The following is a 27,279-nucleotide window of genomic DNA, read 5'->3' on the forward strand; positions in this document are numbered from 1 at the left end:
TATGTTTTTTGCATTTTTCTGTGCATTTTATATAATAAACAAAGTATGGAGACATAATTCAGCGTCACACAGGGGTAAATGTTAGCTGGACCAATCAGCTGGAGCTTGCATCGTGTTAATGACAGGGTGAGATCCAAATCTAACCTGGAGCTTATAAGACAGACTTATAGGACAGATATTACAGCACTGACATCCTAGTGGGATGTGATTACCTGTATTTATTCATTTCAGTTTGGTTCAAAACACAATTACACAAACACTATTTTTTATTTCAGCACAGTTGTATTTCAGTGCATACTGTATATCAGGGGTATTCAGTCTTGTACACAAAAGGGCAGAAGTGGCTCCAGATTTTTTATTCCCTCTGTGCAGGAGGCCACCTGATCTATTGTTTGGAGAGACAAACTGATAATAAAAGTGTATTCATGAAAACAAAATCTTGTTTAAAATAAAAACCTACAGTCACTTCAACTTCATGCAGATAAATATTAGCACCTTTAGATCAATACATCATTGCATTTAACACTCCGAGTCACTCTTCACTGTCAAAACAAAACCTTCATCATTTCAAAACACCCACTGCTCTTTCTGATGTGAACAAATTTTAAATCAGTCAAAAAAAAAAATAATATAAATGATCTCTGAGCCCAGATTTATTTAATCATCTACAACATGTTGGGTATCTTACATGCATCTTACACCTCTCCAAAATCATCATCGGCCCATCTCTCAGAACTCCAAATGTTTTTTAGTTTGGTAAATGAATGTGGTTTAGAACACAGTGTGTTTTACTTTAGTCCAAAAACACAAATATGAACTTCACTACAAAGCTGATTGATGGAGAAACTGTAACCACTGTAATTCACAGTGTGTGGTATTCATGTGCTCCAGTCTGAAGGTGGAACACTAATACAATGTGAGATGGTATTACAATGATAATTTACAGTTTCAGTTTCCCCACTGAGGGTGGGTTTCCAATACAATACTTTTTAGAAACCCAAAAACGCTTTACAATTTACACATTTAATGTACAACCATTCATACTCAGCACTCATCCACACACCAATAGCGTACAGCATACTCTCAACCGGAAACAACCGTCCACCTGGTGGACTGCATCAGGCACTACAGAATTTACCCAGCACAGAGTGCCAATCCTTATCTGAGCACAGTCATACTTACATTTTCTCTCACACACACACACACACACACACACACACACACACACACACAGACACACACACACAGACACACACACACAGACACACACACACACACACACACACACACACACACACACACACACACACACACACACACACACACACACACGATCAATTTTGGGTCAGTTTAGAGTATCCAATTTACCAGATCAATTTAGAGTATTTAATTTACCTGAGCCCCCGGAGGAAACCCACACAGACATGGAACATGGAGAACATGGAAACTCCACTCAGATAGGGACTTGAACCCAAGACCCCAGTGCTGGGAGGCGAACATGCTAACCATTAACCACTTCATTCATTCTTCTTTCAATAGCGAATCTAATCTAATGCTGTCTTGTCCAGAACTAGGCTTATTCCCTGTCTGGAAAACTGGTCCTAAATGTTTTAAAATAAAATTATCATTCTGTAGAAAACAGGTTGCTGAATTTTGAAGTAAATGAATGAAGATTTTGAGGTTGCTGCAAGAGTTGGTGGTGTGGTCAATGCCCAGTGTTTGTTAGCAACATTAGCCTAGCACCAGCCATTATAAACTAAATCAGTGCACATCAGATACAAACATGTCTTGACTAATTGACTGAATCTGGATTAAGAAATCAGTAATGTTACACTTAATTTTCACAAATCAATTGTTTAAGGCAAGCTAAAAGTAAACAATTTTCATGTCTCCTTTAAGATTATCATTTTATAAGAGATCTGTTTTATTGCAGTACCCTACCCTTGCCCCTATTAGTATATAATCAGAAAACATAATTGTTTATCTCCATTGGTGGACGAGATGGTGGTCTTGCATCTGCTAAGGTTTCTGCAGCACCTCAAAAAAAAAAAAAAAAAGACGAGACTAGCTTCACTTACAACAAGTCAGGATATTTGATGATCACTGCTGCACCTAATCCCCAACTCTCTGATAGATTTATCATTCCCAAGGACATACAGGGGGTGGACAATGAAACTGAAACACCTGTCATTTTAGTGTGGGAGGTTTCATGGTTAAATTGATGCAGCCTGGTGGCCAATCTTCATTAATTGCACATTGCACCAGTAAGAGCAGAGTGTGAAGGTTCAATTAGCAGAGTAAGAGCACAGTTCTGCTCAAAATATTGCAATGCACACAACATTGTGGGTGACATACCAGAGTTCAAAAGAGGACAAATTGTTGGTGCACGTCTTGCTGGCGCATCTGTGACCAAGACAGCAAGTCTTTGTGATGTATCAAGAGCCACAGTATCCAGAGTAATGTCAGCATAACCACCAAGAAGGACCAACCACATCCAACAGGATTAACTGTGGACGCAAGAGGAAGCTGTCTGAAATGGATATTCGGGTGCTAACCACGGCTGCCCAAATCACGGCAGAATTCAATGTGCACCTCAACTCTCCTGATTTCACCAGAACTGTCTGTCGAGACAATAAATGATTGTGGTCTAAAACCAGGTGTTTCAGTTTATTGTGCAACCCCTGTTGCTCAGTGATGTGGCAGGGAAGAGGGGTATAAACCCACCTCTGGTGTACGGCATGGGGCCAAAATGTTTATGTTTTCTGCTTTAAAAAAAGCAGAAAATATATTAGCAATACTTCTTAACAGGGACTAAACATGCTGTGTGTCTCTATTGCATATCTGTGTCATAACTGGACGCAAAATAAACTACCAGTAGCTTACTGCATTCATTAGAAGTTGCTGACAAACCTTTTTTTTGAGCATTTAGTGAACTAACAGAACATGATGAAATCTGAATAGGATCTGCCTGCTGATGCAAAGTGGAAACAAAAGAAAAGAAAAAGCGTTTTCTTCATAACTAGAATAGAATAAAAAAGGTGTGTGTTTATATGTTATCAGTGTTGTGTGTGTAGCTGAGTGTTATCCTCCCCCAGTAGCTCTGGTCCAGAGTGAAGCCCTCTCTGCTGACCGGCTCCACCAGCAGCTCCAGCAGCCCTGGAGCGTCTGGCACCTCCAACTCTGCCACACGGAACAGTGTGGAATACGAGCGGCCTATCAGAGTCAGCGACCCCGGAGGAACTCTGGGGTCCGGCCCCCGCAGCCTCCGCCAGTGCACCCGCCAGTGACGAACCAGCTGCGGTGGATAGGTCCAGCGCAATGTGGCATTAAGATGGACCTTCAAAGAACTTCCGTCCCCATCTCCAGCTCCTCTCTGCCAAACCACATCATACACACACACACTCCGCACAGGGAGAGTGGGCGTGAACAAACTCTCCGCATCCAAAACCTACACACACACACACACACACACACACACACACACACACACACACACACACACACACACACAGTAATCAATCAGTGCATTGCTAGATTTGTTCAGTAATTCTGGACTGATTAAACAAATTACCAACGTGTAACACTAATCAGTTAAAGCAGGGGTGTACAAACTACGGCCCGCGGGCCGAGGTATTTTAGAAATAGAATGAAAGTTGGCCCGCTGTTAAGCAGGTTTTTATAATGTAAGATTCAAAGTTTGAACGCTAGGTGTCAGAAACGAGCCAAAGAGTCGGAGAGAGTGCGCATTACTAGCGCAGAAAAACGGGGCAAATGAGTCTAAAAGCGGAGAGAGTGCGCATTTCTAGCCCAGAAAAACGGGGCAAATGAGTCTAAAAGCGGAGAGAGTGCGCATTTCTAGCCCAGAAAAACGGGGCAAATGAGTCTAAAAGCGGAGAGAGTGCGCATTTCTAGCCCAGAAAAACGGGGCAAATGAGTCTAAAAGCGGAGAGAGTGCGCATTTCTAGCCCAGAAAAACGGGGCAAATGAGTCTAAAAGCGGAGAGAGTGCGCATTACTAGCGCAGAAAAACTGGCCAAATGAGTCTAAAAGTTGCCGTAATTAAGGAGTTTAATATTAAGAGACATCATGAAATGAAACATCAATTTGAAAAATCTTAGTTTATACAACACTGTCAAAGATAAAGATAGTTAGTCAAGTAAAATGGTGTGTAGATTAAATAATCAGGAAAAAGTATTATTTAAAGAGGTATATTTCATTATTTGTTTTATTACAGAGTCTGTGGCCCGTGACTTCAAATATATTTCTCCTTCTGGCCCTCAACAAAAAAAAGTTTGGACACCCCTGAGTTAAGGTCTATGTTAGGAATATATAGTACAACTCATACATACCACACAACAAAAGTTTGGTTCCTCCTTTATGATTTTTTTTTTTACTTTGAAAATTTAATATAGAATACATTAAAGCTATACAGGAACACATGCAGAACTATCCTGTAAACAAAAACAATCCAGAATATGTTTTATACTTGAGATTCTTCTAAGTACCACATTTAGCTTTGAGGACAGATCTGAACTCTCTTAGTATTTTCCTAGTGTCTTTATGATTTAGTGTCACCTGTATTAGTTTTCTCAGCATCTTGAGGTTCCTGGAGGTGCTGAACAATAGTTGCTGCTTTTCCCTTACACTGTGCTCCAGCTCATTCCAAACCACAATCTCAGTTGGCTTTCAACTTATGACTGGTACTTTACTAATGTTATAATAATATAAATGGGTGTGGATGGGTGGGTATATATGGGCATGCAGGGGTACAGATGGTTTAGATTAGTATAGGTGGTATAAATGTATATAGATTGTATAGATGAGTATGGATGGTTAAATTGGTATCGATGAGATAAGTAAATACAAATAGATACATGTTGGTATAGATGGTATACACTAGTAAGGATAGGTATAGAAGGATACTTATTCTATAAATTGCTATGTATATGATACATATGATGTATTGATAAGTAGACATGAGTATACAGTTGCCAGAAAAAGTATGTGAACCCTGTGGGATTACTAATTTCTGCATAAACTGATCATTAAATAGAAAAACACAGTCTGCTTAAACTAATGCCATACAAAAATAATATGTTTGCATGGTTTTATTGAACCATGTGATGAGATTGGATGTGTTGGTTAAAGCTGCCCTGCCCTATAAAAAAACACACACACCAGTTTTGAGTTTGCTGTTCTTAAGAAGCATTGCTTGATGTGAATCTGCACAAAAGAGCTCTCAGAAGACCTACGTTCAAGAATTGTTGATCTGCATAAAGCTGGACAGGGTCACAAAAGTATCTCTAAAAGCCTTATGGTATACAAATGGGAAAAGTTCAGCCCTGTTGCTACTCTCTCTTGGCGTGGTCGTCCTGTAAAGATGACTGCAAGAGCACAGCTCAGGTGAGGAGGAATCCTAGAGTGTCAGCTGAAGACTTACAGAAATCTCTGGCATATGCTAATATTTTTGTTGATAAATCTACAATAAGGAAAACATTAAACAAGAATGGAATTTATGGGAGGAAACCACATGTTTTGCTGCAAGATTGCAAAAGAGTGTTCAATAAAATGTGTTAAATAAAATCATGCAAACATATCACTTTATGTGTGGTATTAGTTTAAGCAGACTGTGTCTATTGTTGTGACTTAGCTGAAGATCAGAACACATTTGATGATCAATTTATGCAGAAATCTAAGTAATCCCAAAGCATTTGTACACTATTTATTGCAACTATATATAGTTATGCGCTTGGTATAAGATGTGTAGATGGTTATTGTTTAATATAAATGTATATTTGGCTCTGTGGTACCATTATCTCCCCAATCCTGCAGTTAAAATCCAGATCTGCTTCTTCCCCTCCGTCTCGAGCCACATTAACACACACCTCCCTCAGTGCACAACCACTCAGCTCCAGCTGGAAACATCTGTACAAATACACACACACACTATTGAAATGACTTGTCATATTAATAACTGTTAGTTTTTCATTGTTGTTGAATAGACTGACATCACTGGAATCAGTATGAAATCAGTCTCTGAATATAAAACCACTCACCTGGTGGTCCAGCCATCCGCTCTCCACTGACCACAACTCTGAATAAACTGCTTTACCAATTGGTGATCTTCCCTCAACACAACAGGAAACACACTTCTGGCTGAAACACACACAACACCAATGCACTTATTACTGGAGCTTGGCATTTTAAACTTCTACAGTAAACCAATGTACGTTTTTCTGCATATTACATACAATTTTAATTTATTTACTACATTTAACAGAAAATATAAAAAATATTCATAATATTTATACAAGTTTTATTTTTTATTTAATAAAAGTAACTATGTATTCAAATGTGTATAGATCTGTCTCTGTTAGAACCAAAAGCTATTCTACTTTATAACTAATTATAAACACTTTTCTTAAACTGCATCTACATGACTTTAAATTGCAACACCAGTACAGGCTCAGACTCTACTGCAGGGAGAAATAAACTCACAGGGTATTTCCTCTCTTCCTGTATATGTGCACAGATCAGCATCTGTGGTCTTCAGCTCCAGAGACACACTCACTCCCACTGACGGCTTATAGATGAAAGAGATAAACGTCCTCATGGCCAAAGGAACATGAAGAGAAAATATCCTACAGGAGGAACAGAAAAGCAGAATTATACTATAGTTTAAAGAAACAGTTTACTCCTTTTGAACAATGTGTTTTTGGGTGCAGTTGGGTGATCACCTTGCACACACTTTAGACACATTTTGTGGTAATTTTCCTTCCAGAAGCAGACAGCTCCCCCCTGCCCAGGCGTCCTCGGAGCAGCCGCGAGCTCTCCACCAGCCCCCATCCTCCAAACCCTTCTTAAAGTACAGCGGCTGGAGTTCTTGAGCAGTCAGATTAAACCACCGTTTCTCTTGTGCCACCTCAAAACACAAACACAGACACATATAGCTAAATGGGTAAGGCTAAACTCTTGGTAATGTGGAAAGTGTGTGTGTAGTAAGATGTACCTGCCCTCTCCAGTGGAAACTCTTCCCAACGCCCTGACAGAAGGAGGAGACGAAAGGTAGGGAACAGACCGGGCGGTGAACGTACAGATGATCAGACAGCAGCAGCCAGAACCTGAACAAACAGACAGTTCAAGGTTTCTCTGATGCCACAAAAACCATCTCCACCTATTCAGCTTATCAAAGTTTAGCCTCCTCCATTCATACTACAGTTCTCCTGCCAATTAGAACATATTAGAACATATATTCTCACAGTCAATCAAAGAGACATAGTCATATCAGGACATAACTAATTTACATATACATGTTTTTAATTTTAAGGTATAAAGAGAGTTTGAAAAATGATTGTATAATAGGATATATTGTATAAAATGAATTGGACACACCTTCTCATTTAATTCTCATCATCTCATCATTTTTTTAATTTTTTAATTTAATTTTTTTTCTACATTGTAGGTTAATAATAAAGATATGAAAAAATTTTCCTCCACTATTCCCTGACCTAAACCCATCCGAGCTGGGTGATTTGAGGTGATTTGGGATGAGCTGGAGCTTCACAGTTTGAAGGAAAAGCAGCAACTATTTTTTAGCAGCTCCAGGAACTTCTTTAAGATGCTAAATAATCTCATGAAAACACTGAGATTAAAATACCAAGAGTGTGCAGAATCTAAAATCTAAAACATATTCTGCTTTGTTTAAGACATTTAGAGAGTGATGCGAAAGAAGCCATTTCTGCAAGCACGCCACAAACAGAGTCGCCTGAGGTGTGCTTTTGCATAATGAGAATATATATTTTGCATAATAATAAATGGCTTCTTTCGCGTCACTCTCCTATACAGCTTGTGCAAAGTGCGCTGTATTGTTGACCGATGCACAGTGACACCATCTGCAGCAAGATGATGCTGCAGCTCTTTGGAGGTGGTCTGTGGATTGAATTGACTGTTCTCACCATTCTTCTTCTCTGCCTTTCTGATATTTTTCTTGGCCTGCCACTTCTGGGCTTAACAAGAACTGTCCCTGTGGTCTTCCATTTCCTTACTATGTTCCTCACAGTGGAAACTGACAGGTTAAATCTCTGAGACAACTTTTTCTATCCTTCCCCTGAACAACTATGTTGAACAATCTTTGTTTTTAGATCATTTGAGAGTTGTTTTGATGAGCCCATGATGCCACTCTTCAGAGGAGATTCAAATAGGAGAACAACTTGCAATTGGCCACCTTAAATACCTTTTCTCATGATTGGATACACCTGGCTATGAAGTTCAAAGCTCAATGAGGTTACCAAACCAATTTTGTGCTTCAGTAAGTCAGTAAAAAGTAGTTAGGAGTATTCAAATCAATAAAATGATAAGGGTACCCATACTTTTGCACCGGTCAAATTTTGGTTTAATGCATATTGCACATTTTCTGTTAGTAATATTTCAGGATTGAAATGAGGTTTATTGTACTGTGTCCATCAGTTATTAGATATATCAAACTGAAATGGCTGTTGCAAACACCCAAATATTTAAAACTAAAAATGATTAAGATTAATAGGGGTGCCCAAACTTTTTCATATGACTGTAAATTTAAATATTTACACTGATATTTAAAGAATATTAAGATTTCTTTTTACAATATCGCCCAGCTCTAATAGACACTAGAGTAGTTTGAAGTTTCAAAAAGATTTCAATTAAAAAAAAACAAAAAACTGAAAAGTAGTTAGAATTCATTTTAGATTACAAATACATATAATCCCAAGTCTTCCTTGTGTTTCTGATGTGTGGTTGGGAGTTCTAAGACAAAGTGATATTTGGGTGAAATAAACCTTTAAAACGTGTAAGTAGTTAGCTGAATTGGTAATATTTGGGTGAAATAAGCCTTTAAATCTGTAAGTAGTTGGCTAAAGTGGTGGCATTATATTAAGGAGTAGTAAGTCATCAATTTCGCTAGGTGGCAGTGTCGCAAAAACATAGGGTCCTAGAACTGCGGTCCTGAAACTGCAGTCTCCGGATCTGCAGATATATACTATTGAGTCGTTCTGATGCACTTACTTATCCTGGTTTTCTTGAAAGTTTGCCTTATCGTGGCATTCAAAAACCCAACCAGGAGCAAAGATGGCTGTGGAAAATCCGTGTTTACGCACCAGCTGAAGAGCCTAATAGAGCAGGACACAAAACATAGCATCCTCTTACTCATTCTGATTCACCTCCTTCACACACTCAGGAACTATGTGGTTCTGCACTTACAGTCCCCACTAGAAATGTTTCCACTGGTCTCCTGACCTTATTTTAAAAACGGTTCATGGTGGTCACATGACCAGAAGCATTTATGTTAAGCAGAAAAACCTGTGTCAAAGCATATTAGCTATAATACAAATATATCTGTTACATTTTCTACACCTTATTGTCTTTAAATAACCCATGATTAACTATTATTATTAAAAGGGATGCAACAAATATTTGGCAACTGAAAATATTCAGTTGAAAATGAGACAAAAAGCACTTGGTGTTCGGGCCAAAAAAATGTATACTGAAATTTGATTCATATTGCAGCATTTAAAAGCAATTATTGTATTGGCCCCAAGGTAATCATAATCAGTCCCAATATAAGGATAAGAAAATAATCTAGATCTAGAATAAATTGAACCACATGTAACATAAGACACAGGTACTACATGTTTGTAAAAAACATATAGAACATAAGAGGTTTAATTCAGACTGAGCAGTAACCCAGAGTCACTCACCTTGTTGGTTTCAAACTTCCCTCCAACCACATCTCCTCTCGCAAACACATCGATCCCAATGTAAATATCCGCCAGACGACCCTGAGCTGCGGAGTGGGAGACCATTCCCTCCAGACTGCTCTCTGTCCAGTTATAGTTGGTAAAGAGCCCGTCACACGCCTCAAAAAACACTCTGACAGAGCGAGAAATAAACAAACACTGTAATAAAGTGTATTCAGCTAATTTTCTAAATAACAGAGAGTCACACAGTGTCAGAAACCACATAATCAGGTCTGTTAGAGATTACTGAACACCTCCACATAGTTTGCCATTTTTATTTTGTATTAATTACTAATATAAACTAAATACTAAACTAATTCAATAATAACATTTACATAGCAATGTAAATGGTGCACAAATAAATGTGCACACTCTGGCTTAAAAACTCTGATAACACTAAACAACAATAAAGGCAGCAGAAGTAATTTGTGAGAACCTGCAGCTCAAACACCTCACTGGGGGCTCATTATAATTTTTATTCTCTAAATAGGTCCTCAGTAAAAGGTTAGGTTTTAAAGGGTTAAACAGTTTAGTGCTGTTGTAGTAACAACTGAGAAAACAACTCTACCATTACTGTGACTTTTCCCACAGATGAGTTAAATCTATTACCAGATCTCCTGGCACTGGCAGGGTGTGGCAGTGAGTAATTCAAAAATACTTGACTGTGTGTGGAAAACAAAACACAATCAAAATTAATTGACTGTATTAGATAAATCGGGAGGAATGCACCAAATATTGGCATTATTTTCATAGTTTCCATAAATGTTTCTGTAGTATCCAGTGTTTATGGGGTATCCTGTAGCAAAACTATTAAGGGCTGCACATATATTTACAACATTTACAACAAGGACAATCCACAGACCACCTCCAAAGAGCTGCAGCATCGGGGGTGCATCGGTCAACAATACAGTGCACTTTGTACAGGGAGAAGCTGTATGGTAGAGTGATGCGAAAGAATCCATTTCTGCAAGCACGCCACAAACAGAGTCGCCGGAGGTGTGCAAAAGCACAAAAAGCACACCTCAGGCGACTCTGTTTGTGGCGTGCTTGCAGAAATGGATTCTTTCGCATCACTCAGCTTCTCCTTGTGCAAAGTGCGCTGTACTGTTGACCGATGCACAGTGACACCATCTGCAGCAAGATGATGCTGCAGCTCTTTGGAGGTGGAGGACTGTTCTCACCATTCTTCTTCTCTGCCTTTCTGATATCTTTCTTGGTCTGCCACTTCTGGGCTTAACAAGAACTGTCCCTGTGCTCTTCCATTTCCTTACTATGTTCCTCACAGTGGAAACTGACAGGTTAAATCTCTGAGACAACGTTTTGTATCCTTCCCCTGAACAACTATGTTGAACAATCTTTGTTTTTAGATCATTTGAGAGTTGTTTTGATGAGCCCATGATGTCACTCTTTAGAGGAGATTCAAATAGGAGAACAACTTGCAATTGGCCACCTTAAATACCTTTTCTCATGATTGGATACACCTGGCTATGAAGTTCAAAGCTCAATGAGGTTACCAAACCAATTTTGTGCTTCATTAAATCAGTAAAAATAGTTAGGAGTATTCAAATCAATAAAATGATAAGGGTGCCCATACTTTTGCACCGTTCAAATTTTGGTTTAATGCATATTGCACATTTTCTGTTAGTACAATAAACCTCATTTCAATCCTGAAATATTACTGTGTCCATCAGTTATTAGATATATCAAACTGAAATGTCTGTTGCAAACACCCAAATATTTAAAACTAAAAATGATTAAGATTAATAGGGGTGCCCAAACTTTTTCATATGACTGTATATGTTTAATATTTTAATATTGTACATATTTGCTTTATTTTTTATTCACTAAAAATACATATTAACTCTTAATTATGTCAGTATGCTTAGTTACAAAATAGTGTTGGGATGTATAATGAAAGCCAATAAACGCCACCAAATGTTCTGAAGCTGCCTCAGGTGTGTATATAAACTCACTTGTTACTGTCGTTCAGTTCGTTCTGCCATTTGAGCGTCCCATTCTCTAGAACACTGTCATACCAGATCACCAGACTCCCTGGAACACGCTCATGCATCTGATCAGTCAGGTACCGCAGGAACGGGCCCATATTCTTCACTGCAGTGGCCTAAACACATCAGAACAAACACAGACTGATATCAGAAAAGGTTGTCTTTTAAGCCCTATCCATACGGGATTAATTTTTTTTTAGGGGGGCATCTGTGAAAAATATTTCACACTTCTACTCAGTGATAAAACTCTTGCAGGACTGCAATCGACCAGCGAGTGTTTTGGCGTTCTCAGTAACATGACAATGTTCAGTAGCTCCTCCATTTCCACTCCCTGTTGTGTATACATGAATCTCTGTGGAAACGCACTCAACGTGTAATTACAGTGCGTGGCAGTGGATAACATGAGGTGAAGATACTTAGAGATGTGCTAAAATTACTTGATGACCATGGAGTTCCAAAATTTCACCTTAGGGATCAATAAAGTGTCTATCTATCTGGAGATAAGCGAAAAACACTAAGTTATTCTGCCTGTAATTTTCATCTGAGGACGTCTGAGAAAAAAAGCATACATGGTCGTTTTGGATAAAAATAAATTCACAAAGGACCCCCCACAAAAGAGAACTAATCCCATCCAGAAAGGGCTTTAAGCAAATAATCTCTGAACAAAAGGTTTTTGGCCATTATCAAATGGAAATCTGATTCCCCAGTTTAGTAATTATATAGACCCCCAGTATCTAGAGCCATTCCAATCCTAGAAAGATGAAAGCTAGCACTGTCTTCCTCTACAAAACATGAAGATTTCTGTTCATTGACGAACGGCTGTGACATCCCAATGACAAGAACAATTCTTATACAGTTGCACCACCAAAGAAATGGCCTTCAGTTTTACCCTTACTATGACCTGCAGTCATGTGCACTTACACCCAGCACGTTCTCGATGTTAACAAGCCAGCCGTCAAAGCCGTAGCAGTGAGCAATCTGCACCAGCTTATCTGCAGCAGACCGATACGCTTCCTCCTCCGCCAGGAACACCTCGCACATCTTCCTTCCATCCGTCCACTCAGTGATGAATGTCCCTGAGAGATTTAAAAACACTTAAACATTACAGAGCAATATAGAGCTCCCCCGACAGTTTCGGGAGTGTATTACAAAAATGAAAATGAGCGTGTGGATCATATGGACATTATTCAGCATTATAGAGCTCCCACTATACTTCCTGTAGTGTATTACAGTGCATACTATTCAGGTTTTGGATTTAAAAATAAGGGATATTTTCCGCCGTCGGCTTAAAGCTATCCCACCAGCCCAACCGAGGTTCAGTATCCTATACATTTTAAGACAGGTTTACAAAAAATCTAAAAAAACACCTGTGAACCTTTTACAAACTACAATTAGATAATCAAAATCTGGTAGGTCTATCTTTGTTGACACTGAAATGTTGTGGACATTCCTACATATGTCATTCTTTTAAAACAGCCAAATTAATAAAACCTTTTCTAGATATTTAGAAAAAAAAATGTATTTGGCAGGAATGCTCTTACATGATATATTTTTTTATTTATTTAATGGATTTAAAATTGAACAAACAGTGCACAAATTCTGCAAAATGACTGTTGGTGACCTAAAAATAGTATCATGAGGTTTTACTAAAAGGACAGCAAAAATCAGTCCTAAGGAGCCTACACAATTGATAATCTTTAATTGATACTTCCTTCTTTTGATCACTCCTGATCAGTTCAGTTTGGGTCTTTCCTACACTGACCATCCTCTGCGCTCTGCTGATTGGCTGTTTCTTCTGAAAGGCGGGACTTTCTCCTTGAACCGGCACCACGATTGGTTTAGAGGCACACAGCGGTCAGTGCCCTGTCTCCTCAATAATAACGTTTTTTACATTTTAAAATAATACGGGAAATTTACGGGAAAATACTAATACGGGAGGAGTAAAATACGGTAGTTTCCCGGCCAAAACGGGAGACTTGACAGGTATGACAGTGTGTCAGTGTGAGAATATGGAGTATTATACAGCTCCCCATTATGCTAACTGTAAGATCACGTGAGGTCTTACCTAATGAAAGAACACCGTGTTTATGAGCTGCATTTGTCCACACTGCAGGAGGGATAGTGACCATGTGGTGGCTGAAGTAGTTGAATATGTCAATATATTCCCAGTGATAGAAGACATACGGATCTTCCACATGAGTGCCTTGAATAAACCTCAGAAGAGAACAAACAAAACATGAACACACAGCCAGTGGATGTCAGAAGGATGGGACACTATTATTAAAATTCCTCCACAGAGTTTCATGTGTATACTGGAAAAACATTTCAGAAGACATTATTAGTCATTGTGGACAGTGCAATGGGAGGTAATAATCGTAACTGGCAGAGTCTGGCTAGAAATCACATCAACATAAAATGTAAGAGGCCTGCAGGTAAATGTAGCATTTTTTATTTTTTTAGCGGGGCAAAAGTCATTAGACTGAAAATAGTATTGTGTCTCATGACTTTTGGCATGTGCCGTGGCATGTCAGTGTGCTGAGTTTAGCATTCCAAAATCAATATTAGGTTTAAAATAATACTAATGTTAAAATACAAGTAATAAAATAGTTCCAAAGCTATTTAGATTCAGAGTAGTGCCGTTTCTGATGCAGAACTGCAGTCATTTTTGTGTACAATCCTATAATACAACCCCTGGCAAAAAGTATGGAATCACCAGTCTTGGATGAGCACTCCTTCAGACATTTCATTCTGTAAAACAAACTCTGATCAAAAACATGATACAATAATAAGGTCATTCCAAAGTGCAACTTGTTGGCTTTCAGGAACACTCAAAGAAATGAAGAAAAAACATTGTGGAAGTCATTGAATGTTACTTTTATTGACCAACCACAGGGAAAAAAATATGGAATCACTCAATTCTGAGGAAAAAAGTATGGAATCATGAAAAACAGATAAACAAAAGATGATTCAAAATACATCACTAGTATTTAGTTGCACCACCTTTGGCTTTTATAACGGCTTTCAGTCTCTGAGGCATGGACTTGATGAGTGACAAACAGTATTCTGCATCAATTTGGTGCCAACTCTCTTTGATAGCAGTTGCCAGATCAGCTTTGCAGGTCGGAGCCTTCTTGTGGACCATTTTCTTCAATTTCTACCACAGGTTTTCAATTGGGTTGAGATCTGGACTATTTGCAGGCCATGACATCGACTGAATGTGTCTTTCTCCAAGGAATGCCTTCACTGTTTTTGCCCTATGGCACGATGCATTGTCATCTTGGAAAATTATTTCATTATCTCCAAACATCTGTTCAATTGAAGGGATGAGAAAACTGTCCAAAATGTCAATGTAAACTTGTGCATTGATAGAAGAATTAACCACAGTCATCTCCCCAGTGCCTTTGCCTGACATGCAGCCCCATATCATCAAGGACTGTGGAAATTTGGTTGTTTTCTTCAGGCAGGCCTCTTCATAAATCTCACTGGAACGGCACCAAACAAAAGTTCCAGCATCATCACCTTGTCCAATGCAGATTCTTGACTCATCACTGAAGATAACTTTCATCCAGTCATCCACAGTCCATGATTGCCTCTCCTTAGCCCACTGCAGTCTTGTTCTTTTATGTTTAGGTGTCAATGATGGTTTTCTTTTAGCTTTCCTGTATTGAAATCCCATTTCCTTTAGGCGATTTCTTACGGTTCGGTCACATACATTGGCTCCAGCTTCTTCCCATTTATGCTTCATCTGTTTAGTTGTACTTTTTCGGTTTTCAAGACAAATGGCCTTAAGTTGCTTGTCTTGACGCTTTGATGTCTTTCTCGGTCTACCAGTACGCTTGGCTTTAACAACCATTCCATGCTGTTTGTATTTGGTCCATATCTTGGATACAGCTGACTGTGAACAGCCCACATCTTTAGCAACCATGCGTGAAGAGTTACCTTCTTCAAGAAGTTTCACAATCCTCTCTTTTGTTTCAAGAGACATTTCTCTTGTTGGAGCCATGGTTCTTGCCACTCTAATTCGTCCAGCAGCCCTCCAAGGTGTCATGACTGCAGGTGTTTTTAACTGCAGACTAACGAGCAGATCTAATCTGAGGCAGGTGTCCATTTAGGGAAAGGAAATTGACTGGGTGTGTCCTTATTTTCTACCTTCAATTTGAGTGATTCCATACTTTTTTCCTCAGAATTGAGTGATTCCATATTTTTTTCCCTGTGGTTGGTCAATAACAGTAACATTCACTGACTTCCACAATGTTTTTTATTCATTTCTTTGAGTGTTCCTGAAAGCCAACAAGTTGCACTTTGGAATGACCTTATTATTGTATCATGTTTTTGATCAGAGTTTGTTTTACAGAATGAAATGTCTGAAGGAGTGCTCATCCAAGACTGGTGATTCCATACTTTTTGCCAGGGGTTGTATTACTCTACTGCCTCAGTTCACATGCTTCTTTCATTTTAGATGCTAGTTCTGGATCTCTCAGATTTGTCAACAAATGCATGTGTACAGTTGTCCATGATAGGTGCTTAAAGCACAAATCACACTTCCTGACTGTAGGGAAGCCCAGGAGCAAGAAATGCCAATTCTGGCATAATTCTGCTTTAAATAAGTGAGTAAACATGTATTTGAATCCTGACAGTACCTGTCTTCCAGGTATCCTCCCATCATATCATGAGAGACCAGTGTCCTCATTGGACTGTTGGCCAGTGGTGGATGCCTGCTGGCCAGGGGCACTGTAGCAATGTTAAAAGGATTCGCCTCACTGCGTTTCCACGACAAAAGCTCATCCAGAGACTTCAGACCAGAGCTGATGGGCTCTGTGGTGTCAGGATCGTAGTGCTGTGCTGTGGGACAGACAGACTGAAAATTTTAGACCCTGGACAGAAGAACTAAGAATTAATTGACACAGAAGAAGAATTAATAAAGAAGAATTACTATACTTCATACTTATATACTATAAGATTTATTTTGCATACAGATTGTGTTACAGTGTGCAATTCTGCTGGAATTAAATTTAAATACAGTTTTATTCATTATTACTATTATTATGTAAACTATCAGTAATAATAATTGTTATTATGACTGACATATATTTTCTTTTTTTTTTCAGAAAAATACATTTTCAGAACCCAATTTTCTCCCCAATTTAGCTTAGTCAATTAATTATACTATTATTCTTTCTAGAATTAAGCACATCAAGTCTTTCACTGTCTCTTTCAAACAGTCAAACAGTAAGGTGCCAGACCCCCAGTTCTGATACATCAGCCAGCAGACACCTGTGCCAGCCAGCATCACATTGGTGATAATAAGAGCAGATACCATCATCTACCCACCCAGTAAGAGTGAGGCTAACTGTACTCTCTCAGACTCTGGCTGCTGATGGCAAAGCAGCAGGACCTGGGTTTTAAACTCACAATCCTCAGGCCAAATTAAATACTAGATTAACTGTGATTATGCCATAGTTTTATAAACTTTCATTATAATTGAGACAATTTAACTTACTTCCACATTTTTGCATAAGATATAGTTTATATTATAGTATTTACTTACTGTGAGGACAATACACATACCATTCTATGATTTTTACTAACCTTCAATAAAAGTGACATGACAATAAAACACAATCCTACAATCTTTTTGCACAGAGTGAAATGATGTGTGTTTTGACAGATGTTTGATACCTGGCAGTGTAGATGGCTCATAGGTTATGACTTCATGAACACTCCTCTGATCAGCAGACTCATCTAAACAAGACTCTGAACTGTAAAGAACAAAACAATCCTAACATATTAACTCTGAATTTGTATTCATTTCTTTAACTTCTTTACGTATTTGCGCACTACAGATTTGTTTCATTTTTTAGATTAACAAACACATTTTAATATCAGAAAAATAAAACCTAATCAAATAACTGTTTTTAAGAAATAATTTAATTTATTAGGAGAAAAAAAAATATTCAAACCAACCTAGCCCTATGTGAAAATTATTTGCCCCCTAAATCAAATAACTTGGTTATGCCACATTTGGTGGCAACAACTGCAATCAAACATTTGCAACAACTGACAATCAGTCTTTACCCTCTCTGTCAGCAGAAGTGTTTGCTTTGGAACTGTCTTGGGTGAGTCTCAAAGCTATAGAAATTACTTTGTTATCTTTTTCAGCCTAATAGATGACTGACTAACAATGAAAACTGACATCATTCAGCAGCATTAAAGACAGTAGCACTTTCCCCTATTGTCATGAAGTGCTTTAAGAAACTGGTCTGAATCTACATCATCTCCAGTCTCCCTCCCAGGTTAGATCCTCATCAGTTTGCCTACAAAGCTAACAGGAGACAGAGGATGCTAAAGCCACAGCTCTTCATGAAACACTGTCCCACCTGGAGCACAAGGGGAGCTATGTACAGCTACATTTTTGAGTCTTTAGCTCAGCCTTCAATATTATCCTCTCTGAAAGACAGGTGACTAAACTGTCTCACCTGGGAATATCCCACTCCCTCTGTCTCTGGATTAAGGACTTCTTGACGGACCACTCACCGAGGTTGAGGGAAGGCTCCCACATCTCCTCAGATATCAGCCTCAGTACCGGCTCTACCCAGGGATGTGTGTATTGAGCCCATTACTCTACACTCTTTATACCCAGGAATGTGGTCCCACACCCCCCAGCAACAGAATCATTATGTTTGCTGATGAGTCTGCATTTCAGGACGAGGGTGGTGTAATGAAAACAACATGATCCTGAACACTAACAAGACAAAAGACATGACAGTAGATTTTTCGGAGGCAATCGGCGATAGGCGACCAGAGGCCAGACGTGGCTCGCAGGCATGAAACATTTGGCCCATGAGGTTGTTTATACTATAATGAACGATAACGAAAAAAAAAACCTCCCCTGGCCAGCTTCTGTTTACATATCTCCCTTGTCTTTCTGTCACACTCGGCGTGACTTTGGTTTCCGCCCGTTCTCGTTTTTCTGCTCGTTCTTGGGCTCCCTATCTTATAAGGGCATTTTTTCCACACCATGCCCCAATTCACTAGCTGGGGCAGTGGTAGCATATTGGACCATGACCCTGACGACACAGGTTCTATCCCGCATGAGGAGCGGTGTGTTTATTTATTTATTTTTTCCTTTTTTCTTTGGTTTACCATCTGGGATGAAGAGCTCTGTAGCACTCCATCCCATTACACTTCATTTTCCAAAACAGACGTTATGGCTTGGAAAAAATCTGGCCTGCTGTCAAACTTAATTGTCTCCCTTATTGGAGGACTTGTATAGTTCTCACTGCCTAAATAAAGCACAGAACATCCTTAGGGACTCATCCCATCCTGGTCATTTACTTTTTGAGAAGCTACTCTCAGGTAGACAGTAGAGGACACTGAGAGCCAGAACAAACAGACTTAAACATAGTTTCTACACCAATACCATAATTGCACTCAACAATGCAATGTAAATGTAAACGTGTTTAATAACTGTTAGAATGGTTGTGTCCCAGATTTGTGTAAATTGTACTTGCACTTTGCACTTTAAAGAATGCAATTCAATGTTGTTGTTTTATACAACGTCAATAAAGACATTCAATTCAATTAAATTTAAACTTCAATAGTTGTCATTGACTTGTTTCTCATTGTTCTTGTGGGGCATAATCTGTTGCATTTTGAGATCTTTTAGCTGCTTAAGGTTCTATTCAAGTGATTTCTTGATTATACAGGTCTGGCAGTAATCAGGGCCGGTTGTGGTTGGTAAAACTGAACTTAATAGTTAAAAAGAAAGTTAATCACAGTTAAATGATGGCAGGGTAATTATTTTTTTTCACATAGAGCCAGGTTGGTTTGAATTCCTTTTTTTTACCTTGATGCATGAAATCATTATTCAAAAAATGGCTTTGTATTTATTTAGTTTGGTAATTTGAAAAATGTAAGTATGATAAAAAAGCAAAAATATAAGAAATCTGTAAGGGGTAAATACTTTTTCACAGCACTGTATGGCACATGACTCCGTTTGGATGGCCCTGTCCAAATGTGAGTAGAAAATGAACTGATCTCCAAAAGGCACAAAGATAAGATAAATGATTGTCAATATTTTTTCAAAGGTTTTGGGTACTCCAAGATATATAAGCTCTCAATTTTTTTTATCAAGACCTCAGAGCTCGTTTACAGCAGTGGCTTGTTCACAACCGTCAGTAGTAAAGTCTGTCAGGTGCTGCAAATTTAAACGCTTTATAAACATGTTTAAATCCTCAAACCTTTCCCAACAATCAGCTGCTGATCACCGCACATTAACAGAGGACTACTGTAAGACTGAAGAGCACATTTTCAGAAAGATATTTCAGCAGTGTAGAATAATGGCAGTAAACTGGAACAGTGGAGGTCAAGCTGAAAGGTCTGGAAGACCAAGAAACATTTCCAAAAATACTGTTTACAGGATTAACAACACAGGTAAAGCAAACTACTGTAACTGTAACTGTAGAACACAGTAATCAGGACTGAAGGAGAAGTTTAAAGAAAAATCACATTATCAGCTAAAACAGAGTTCATGTGGAGTAGAAACTGCAGGAATCCTGAGCTCCACATGAACTCTGTTTTAGCTGATAATGTGATTTTTCTGCTCGAAACTGAAACAGAGCAGCAGCAGCAGTTCTGATCTGAGTTTACTGATTTTACTCACTCGTTCTCTCTTCTCTGTGTTTTTCCTCCCGCTCCCTCCGAGCTCTCCTCTTTCCTTCTCCTCCTGTTCACTCCAACACTCCCTCCATCCATCTCAACCAACAACTACTAACTAAATAGCCTAGAAAATCAACACACAAAACATCTAGAAACACGATTGCCTGCATGCATTCACTTTCACCACAGAGTCTCTACAGAAGAGAACACACGCTAAACAACCGCTTCCGTGTTTATCAGGCCACCAGAGGGCGCTTACAACTTAGTCTAAAATGAATGGGTTCACACAGCAGTGTGTAAAACTGTAAATTGTGTTTAAAAACTGGGTTATTCTACCAATCACTGATTCTGAACTCTTCCTTAGATACAACTTTAGTATTGTTGTTGTTTCTAAATGAATATAAACTTGTTTTCATTTGCATTATATGAGGTCTGAAAGCACTGCATCTTTTTCGTTAATATGACCGTTTCTCATTTTCTGCAAATAAATGTTTTAAATTACAATATGATTATTTGGAATTTGGGAGAAATGTCGTCAGTAGTTTATAGAATAAGATCACAATGTTCATTTTACTCAAACATATACCTAGAAATAGTTAAATCAGAGAAACTGATTATTTTGAAGTGGTCTCTTATATTTTTCCAGAGCTGTATGTTTGATTCATTTTATACTGAACACATAACAAAATAAACTATTGTAGTTAATACATATTTTTAAAAACTTTTCAATTTAGTTATAAACATTTATAAACCTTTAAAATCTGCTCTGATTGTACCGTCAATATGAGCTCACCAGCCACCAGTCAGCTCACAGTGGCACTGTACTTTTTTTATGATAGAAAAAATAGTACAGGTTAATTTTATATTTATTTATTATTATTTATTTATATATATTATATTTATACTTGTGTAGTATATTATATATTTTTTAATTTAAGTTCTAAAATTAAATGAAAATCCTGAACATGTAGTTAGTTTCTATTTTTAATTTGTGTTTTAGCCATTTAGCTCTATTCACCCTCATTCATTAAGGACTCGCTCGCGGGCTCTTTCTATCGGTCTGCAGTAATTCTCTGATAAACCGGGGAGACAGGAAGTGGGCAGTCTCTCCATAAACTGGCTCTGCTCTCACACACAGCTCGCGCTCTTCCGCCTCGCCTCTGATTGGCTTAACATCAAGTTGAGGCTCTGCCGGTCGGATCGTCCGCCAGAGGGCGCTAAAGAGAAATAAAAAGCTACATTTATTCAGATTCACAACAGTCTTATCACCAGCAGTACATGTACACTGCCTGGCCAAAAAAAGTCGCCATCTGGATGTGTGTTGTCTGTCTATTTACATCTTTATCTGTATAAAGACTGACCATGAAAAGAAATGAAAAAATATGGATTGAGTACTTACACATTATTTCAGAAAAAACAAACAGAGAAAGATTAAAATGACCAAACACAGTCAGGCCTTCAGATGAAGCACCTAACAAACATCTCTGTTCTAAGGTGTAAAACCAGGGTCTACATAGTAGGTTATATCAGGAAAATAGTAAAATGTATTGTAAATCTTGAATTGTTCATAGTATTGAATAGTTATACTGATACATAATAGTTCTTAGATAATCATAAATTATGTAAAGGACAGCCCAAATAATTATTTATAGGTAGAGAATCAATCAAAGTATATCCTGATTCATAGAAGATCCTGAATTATTCTTAGTAAATCCTGTATCATTCACAGTATATACTGTATACTGTATACTGAATACTAGATTCTGAGTCAGTAACAGTAGATTGGGAATCATGCCTAGCAGATACCAAATCATTTCTAGTAAATACTGAATCATTAATAGTAGATATTGAATAATTTATAATAGATATTAAACCATTCATAGTAGATATATCATAATTCATAGCAGACTCTGTTTGACTCTTAATACACCCTGAATCATTATTAGTATGTACCAAATCATTCACAGTAGAAAATTGTAATTGTATTGTATTGTATTGTTAATCTTAAATGATTCATAAAACTGAATAATTATACTGACACTAAATAGATAACCCTGGACAATAGAGTACTATAAATGAGTAGTATTATTCTTCGTAGATACTGAATCAATTACAGTAGATACTAAATCATAGTAGATCCTGAATCATCCAAAATAAACCCTGAATCACTGTAAAGCACTGGCTGTTTAATTGGAATAATGGTCAGAGAGACGAGCCAAATGGACAGTTTTCATCTTGGGCTGAACATTCTGCTTTTAAAATATTACGCAGCGAACTCACTGACCTCCTAATACTCTAAACACGTCAGTTATGGTGTGTGTGTGTGTGTGTGTGTGAACCTGACCAGTCTTGTCTCAGAGCCGGGCAGAACCAGTTACAGTTGGGGCTAAATTAAGCTCTCCCCTGAGAATACACACGAGATGCTTGCATAAACACACACATCATCACCCTACACACACACACACACACACACACAAACACACACACACACACACACACACACACTACGGGAGAAAGGGAGGGGTGTGTTTGGATACTACTGTAATTGTAATGGTAGCAGCAGCAAAGCTGTGATTGGCTAACAAATTATGCTGAATCACTCTCATCATATGACATTCCTCTCTGCCTGTCTGCCTGTGATTTCTAGGGGATTTCATCAGCACACAGTCTATATTACTGTGATGCTACTGTTGTTCTGTAGGTACATTTCCCTTTAATCACAGATGCTGTGTGAATTCAGGTCAGTTAAGAAGAAATTGATCAATTAATCAATTAAAGAGTGACCTTCTTTCAGGCCTCATCTAAAAAACCTGCGTCACTTCCTTAAGGAAGCCCACCCTGAGCTGAGTCAGAGAGTGAGAGTCTGCTCTGGGTTCCCTGTTGGTGTTTACCTCACATTTAAAGAGCCAGCATCTGAGTGACTTTAACCAACAACGACTGATAAACTAATCTTTAGAATGTTCTAGCCCTCATATCATGTTCTCATACCTCATATCATTAGCATTATTTGTAATTAGCTTACATCATACCACTGTCACCGTTTCCTTTTTTGGAGCGGCCCGCAAGGTATTTTAGAAATAGAATGAAAGTTGGCCCGCTGTTAAGCAGGTTTTTATAATGTGAGATTCAAAGTTAGGTGTCAGAAACGGGCCAAAGAGTCGGAGGGGCTGCGCATTTCTAGCGCAGAAAAACGGGCCAAAGAGTCTAAAAGTTGCCGTAATTAATATGTTTTATATTAAGAGACATCATGAAAAATCAATTTGAAAAATCTTAGTGAACACAACACTGTCAAAGATAAAGAGAGTAAGTCAAGTAAAATAGTGTGTAAATGAAAAATTAGGAAAAAAGTATAATTTAAAGTGGTATATTTCATTTTTTGTTTTATTACAGAGTGTGGCCCGTGACTTAAAATATATTTCTCCTTCTGGCCCCCAACAAAAAAAGTTTGGACACCCCTGCCTTAGAGAGTAGCAACTTCTCAAGCAAAAATGTATAAGTTGTGATTTTGAAGAGATAAAGTTACTGTACATTTTTAAATTCTTTCAAAACTAAAATTGAGAACCTCATTTTAAAGAAACAATTGTTTGTTTTTTAGCAGCAAGGAACTAAATATCTGGAAAAAACATCACCTGTTCCTTGTTGCCATAAAATGTGAAGTTTGCAATAATTTTAAAAGATAGTTCTCAGCTGACCACATCCCCACAACTGAAGATTCACTGAACAGCCCAGGATGTACAATAGGATTCAGACTTCAGTGGACCAAACTGAATTGTTAAATCTCCTGAGGATTTAAGAATCAGCCAGATAATACACTTCATCTATTAATAATAACCCTTAACAGACCAGTGTCAATAGTCTACTTGACATTACACTACTAAATCGTATTTTTACTACTAATATTTAAGTAAGTCTAAATATAATGAATAAAATCGTAAAATTGGCTCTTTCCTGAAGTTCATTTTGAAATCAGTATTTTCCAGACCTTTAGTTTCATTATGGTTGTCTAGTTATTATGTATATTTTTAAACCTGCAGAATTTGGGTTGATTCCTGATCTGATCTGAAATTCTTAAATAAAGTAGAGAGAAAACAGGCAGCTTCTCCAAGTGTCCTGTAGGAGATTTCGTATCCCTCAATTTATCAAAATATAAATAAGTTATTTTCTGTAGAGAAAAAGGGTTTTGTATCACCTACACAAGTAGCCTGTATACAGGGCAAGACATTTTAAGGGGTTAATCAGCTGAGGTGAGACCGGAAAACTTTAGTGTAGAAAATATTTAGATTAAAATGGTAAAATCAGAGGGTTTTTTTCTAAGAGGCTGAATTTCAGGAGAAAACACAGCAAAATTATGAGAATAAGAGGAGATCTTAACGTTACTAATATTAAATATTTAAATGTCTTATCTAAACTTAATATTAATTTCCTCTCTGTACTCCTACACACCATGAACACTGAGGCTTTAGGACCCAGCAGAAGGACCTTCTTCACAGCCTCTCAATGACGTCTAGACACGCAGATGTGCCTAGAAAACCGTGTGAGTGCGCGCGTGGAGGAGCATCTGCAGCATCAGAAGCAGGTAAGGAGAACTTTATTATTACACAATGCCTCTGTCACACACATACACACACACACTGCAGGACAGAGAGGGAAACGTGCTGACTAATATGTTAATTATATCTCTATTAGTATATATTTATACATCCTTTCCTAGAAAAAGGGTCTTATCTCGCCTGACAGTCTAGGAATATGTGTAAATGTATGGGGATATATGGGAATGCTGATAGACAGTTCTGTAGGACTGTGATTAGTGTTTAGGAGTGATGCTATGTTGCCCTTCAGTGTCCTTGTTTTTGATCATGTAATAAATTCAACGTTTCAGCAGATCTTCTTCAGTTTTACTCTATTATAGTATAAACTGTATACTAAACGGTGTTTAATTAATATAGTTAATAACCCCCCTGTTCAGGCTGTGAATACCTGTGGAGCTAATGTAAGATGAAGGCCACCTGTCACACCTGTGTGTGTGTGTGTGTGTGTGTGTGTGTGTGACACAGTACATCATCATAAAGTCAAAGCAGTTGAGGGGCAAAACTAATGTTAACAAAGTTACTCATCTTCAATGACTCTTCACTGTTCTTTACAGTGGTTTTCCTTAGAAGAACACGGTTCTATTATTTAGATGTTCCTTTGTGGATTTTGTGTTGAGGATGCTGCAAAGGTTTTCTTCTGATAACTCTTTATATTTCTGCAGAGGTTTCTGCCTAGAACTATTAACAGTTCCCTACTAAAACTATCTTGATTTGCTTGACCTTAACTTGACCTCCAGTGTTCTTCTTAGTTGCCATATGTGAATTACAAGAAACTAAGGAAACAAGAAACTATATGAAAACACTTTGCTACCTTCAATTGCTATTAACAAATAAAATAACAGAATAATTAAAAGGAAAGGAGCAGATTCATTCCGGTAGAAAAAGCCTGAAGAGCTGGCAAGCATAAGAACACAGGCCGTAAAGTCGACCCAGTCCTAAAGATATATTTTCTTTTGTGAGAGATGAAGGTAAACCAGACTTTCTATATTGTTTTAGTGGATCTGAGCTACTGGCTTACCTGTGTCAGTTAAACCAACAATCTTTAACTAATAAAAGATGAAAAAACACCTGTATATAAGGAAACAGTGGATAGCACCGCCTGCCATCACAGTTCTTATTTTAATTAGTAACTCATTTTAATAAGTGCTCATCATGGTTATGAAAGGCAGCCCGGGGTGTGTGTGTGTGTGTGTGTGCGCGCATGTTGGTGCTGAGTTTGCTAACTACAGGCATAAAGACAATCAGTTTACTGTAAATAGCAGAGAGCATGACTGCGATGAACAAGATTAATGAGCACAAGATTAGTTACAGTCCATCAGAATTTAGCAAACACTGTTAAAATGTTTCAATCCTAAACATACTATATATTCTAACGAATACAGTAGTTCTTACACTTTCTTAAACATTCTTAATCTTTTCAAATAGTCCACTTATTTAAAAGATTCCACATGCATTCAAACATTCTTCGTTATTATTTTAAACTTTCATAAATATCATCAAAATCTTCCTAAACATTCCAGATCTTAACAAAATATCAAATCCTTCAAAGCCCTTCTAAGTATTCCAAATTCTCAATTTTAATATGTTTCATTATTTTCTCTGATATTCTGACACTATTCATTAACCTTTTAAAGTTTGTAAAACTTTTAAGGCATTCCAGATCAGAATTCTTAACCATTCTAAATCCTTACAAACATAAATATTTCAAGCATTCCTAAACATTCCAAATCCCTACAAATTTTAGTGAAAGCTCCAGATCTTCCCAAAGGTTTCTTAACATTCAAAATCCTTCCAAACATTGTGAAATATTTACGTTTTCCATCTCCTCCCACATACAAAATCATTCATATGCAATCCAGGACTTTTGAAGAGTTCCTAAACATTCTCAGTTCATCCGAAGTTTTCCTAGCATTCCAACTCCTTTAAATGGTCTGAGGCATTCCAAGTCTTTCTAACATCCATAACATTTATTACACTCCAGCTCCTTCCAAACCCTTCCCATTCTAAACAGTCTCAAATGCTTATATACGTATAAATCTTCATTTAGATCATCTTTAAACATACAGAATGGTTCTAATGATGGTTCTAAGAACAGCAGCTGTCGGACGGGTGGTAAAGGATAATAGGTGCTATGAAGGGCTGTAAGGACAGCAGAGTGTGTGGTGGTTGCTGGGTAACGGTGAGGACGACATCATCAGTGCCCACAACCAGCCTCTTCAACTCCCATCTGTATTCTGACAAGCCCCGCCCTCATCAT

The 27,279-nt window shown here is 37.9% G+C and overlaps 1 protein-coding gene across 1 annotated transcript; it reads right to left on the minus strand.

The window, feature by feature from the left end:
• Window positions 1-198: 198 nt before the first annotated feature.
• Window positions 199-20,611, minus strand: engase (endo-beta-N-acetylglucosaminidase). The gene is made up of 14 exons (XM_007233749.4): window positions 20,438-20,611; window positions 17,455-17,534; window positions 16,416-16,617; window positions 13,841-13,989; window positions 12,697-12,851; window positions 11,743-11,891; window positions 9,731-9,902; window positions 9,039-9,142; window positions 7,009-7,120; window positions 6,737-6,921; window positions 6,498-6,640; window positions 6,056-6,155; window positions 5,810-5,924; window positions 199-3,448 (listed from the first exon to the last, which is right to left on the minus strand). Exons 1-14 carry the CDS (start codon window positions 20,527-20,529, stop codon window positions 3,047-3,049), a joined length of 2,160 nt encoding a protein of 719 aa, XP_007233811.1. The 5' UTR covers window positions 20,530-20,611; the 3' UTR covers window positions 199-3,046.
• Window positions 20,612-27,279: the final 6,668 nt, after the last annotated feature.

This window comes from Astyanax mexicanus, chromosome 19 (genome assembly GCF_023375975.1).
Source record: "Astyanax mexicanus isolate ESR-SI-001 chromosome 19, AstMex3_surface, whole genome shotgun sequence".
NCBI classification, from domain to species: Eukaryota; Metazoa; Chordata; class Actinopteri; order Characiformes; family Acestrorhamphidae; genus Astyanax; species Astyanax mexicanus.

Excerpts from the sequence above, each read along its gene's own strand:
- engase (XM_007233749.4), bottom strand. The coding sequence starts at position 20,529 with ATGGATGGAGGGAGTGTTGGAGTGAACAGGAGGAGAAGGAAAGAGGAG. Across the intron at positions 13,990-16,415 it reads GGAGGATACCTGGAAGACAG|GTTTATTCAAGGCACTCATG; the intron begins GTACTGTCAGGA and ends TTCTCTTCTGAG. Across the intron at positions 12,852-13,840 it reads ACACGGTGTTCTTTCATTAG|GGACATTCATCACTGAGTGG; the intron begins GTAAGACCTCAC and ends TAAATCTCTCAG.